Source organism: Atta colombica, unplaced genomic scaffold, assembly GCF_001594045.1.
Source record: "Atta colombica isolate Treedump-2 unplaced genomic scaffold, Acol1.0 scaffold27, whole genome shotgun sequence".
Classification (NCBI taxonomy): domain Eukaryota; kingdom Metazoa; phylum Arthropoda; class Insecta; order Hymenoptera; family Formicidae; genus Atta; species Atta colombica.
In genome coordinates this window covers 237,744-239,461 of record NW_017259370.1, presented here as the reverse complement: position 1 = coordinate 239,461, position 1,718 = coordinate 237,744, and the positions used below count along the sequence as shown (strand labels likewise).

Genomic DNA, 1,718 nt, shown 5'->3' with positions numbered 1-1,718 from the left:
TATATATATATATATATATATGCATACATATCGCGCACATTTCTTCCTTCTCGCATTCTGTTCTAACCTACAAGTCGCTGTCCACTTTCTTCGCTCAGCGAAATCGTGAGTCCCGGTGAGGTTAAGTCGCCAGAAATACGTCTAACGGAATAGTCTTCAACACAGAATAAACCAAACTATTCGGTAACAATTGCGAGTAAAACCACAAGCATAAATAAACGTAAATTTGCATGTTTTTTCTCTAATATAACAATGAGAATATTGTGATCACTAACAAAACTTTCTCTCTTTTTTTCAGACCTTAAATTATAAGCTCATTTTTTTCAAAGTTATTGTACTTGCAACTTTTCAGTTATTATTTAATAATTCTGTAATTGCTGCGTTTCTTAAATATATTTGTCTTTTCTTGCTAATTGCAATTCAATGTAAGCATATTAAATGTTTTAATACAACAAAGTATTGGGTTTGCAGAGTATCCCAGTGAACAATGAACATGGCAGCTAGTGCTGGTCTTACACGACAAGAGGTGTTGATGCTGGTAGCAAGATTGACGTGTGTTGCAGCAATCGGCTTTTTCAGCATGAGATGGCTTATCAGTCAGCTTGATCCTACCAGAAGTACTAAACAAAGAGCTAAAAAGAAGGTTTGACATTATCTTATATAATTTCTCAATGAAATTTCAAAGTCGCAAATTGTCTTCAATTTGCAGAACAGAATATTAACTGCAGATAATTTGTATAAATTCTTATGTATAAATTCTTTTAGGCTCGGGAACAATTACGTAAATTGGCAGAAAGCGACAGATATGCACGATCCTTTGACTTGGATCAACTGACAGACTATGAGATGATAATAGCTAATCATCTGATAGATCCAAGTGATATCAAAGTATCGTGGAGTAGCATTGCTGGTCTGGATAGTGTTATTCAAGAACTTAAAGAGACAGTAATCCTGCCTATACAGAGGAAGGAATTATTTGAAGATTCACAGCTGACTCAAGCACCCAAGGTACCAGATATGTTCCTTAGAGAGAAATTAATATTTTAGATGTACCTTGTGCTTGTCATTTTCAGGGAGTATTGCTATATGGTCCGCCAGGTTGCGGTAAAACCATGATGGCCAAGGCTACCGCTCGGGAGGCAAAAACACGCTTTATAAATCTAGACGTGAGCATCTTGACTGATAAGTGGTATGGGGAAAGTCAGAAGCTGGCTGCTGCTGTCTTCTCATTGGCAGTGAAATTGCAGCCCTGTATTATTTTCATTGATGAGATAGGTACATCAAGAATAGAAATTATTTTTAGTATAGTTATCTAAGTATATGTATATCTGGGTTTATTTTAGAAACTTTTATTAGCTCAAAAATTTTATTCTTTTATTACTTAAAAAAATTATATCTATTTAATATATTTCTAATATAATTTGTGATATAGTTTATCAGATGATATTTTAATCGCATTAATGTATACAATTTGATACAATCTATTTGTATAATAAATAAAATTTTTTATCTTAATATATTTTTAACAGATTCGTTTTTGAGATCGCGCAATTCACAAGATCATGAAGCTACGGCAATGATGAAGGCCCAATTTATGTCATTGTGGGATGGTTTGATAACTGATCCTGATTGTACTGTGATTATAATGGGAGCTACTAATAGGCCACAGGATTTAGATAAAGCGATTCTGCGTCGTATGCCAGCTACTTTCCATATTG

At 34.0% G+C, this 1,718-nt stretch overlaps 1 protein-coding gene across 1 annotated transcript in view; it reads left to right on the top strand.

Annotated features, from left to right (window-relative positions):
• Positions 1 to 51: 51 nt before the first annotated feature.
• Positions 52 to 1,718, top strand: part of LOC108689413 (ATPase family AAA domain-containing protein 1-B-like) — a 2,516-nt gene continuing 849 nt past the window's right edge. Inside the window, exons 1-5 of the mRNA XM_018196165.1 lie at positions 52 to 220; positions 472 to 643; positions 766 to 1,008; positions 1,074 to 1,275; positions 1,530 to 1,718. The exon at positions 1,530 to 1,718 is cut by the window's right edge and continues 1 nt beyond it. Coding sequence (XP_018051654.1) covers positions 488 to 643; positions 766 to 1,008; positions 1,074 to 1,275; positions 1,530 to 1,718 — 790 coding nt within the window. The 5' untranslated portion in view covers positions 52 to 220; positions 472 to 487. The remainder of the gene's footprint in view (positions 221 to 471; positions 644 to 765; positions 1,009 to 1,073; positions 1,276 to 1,529) is intronic.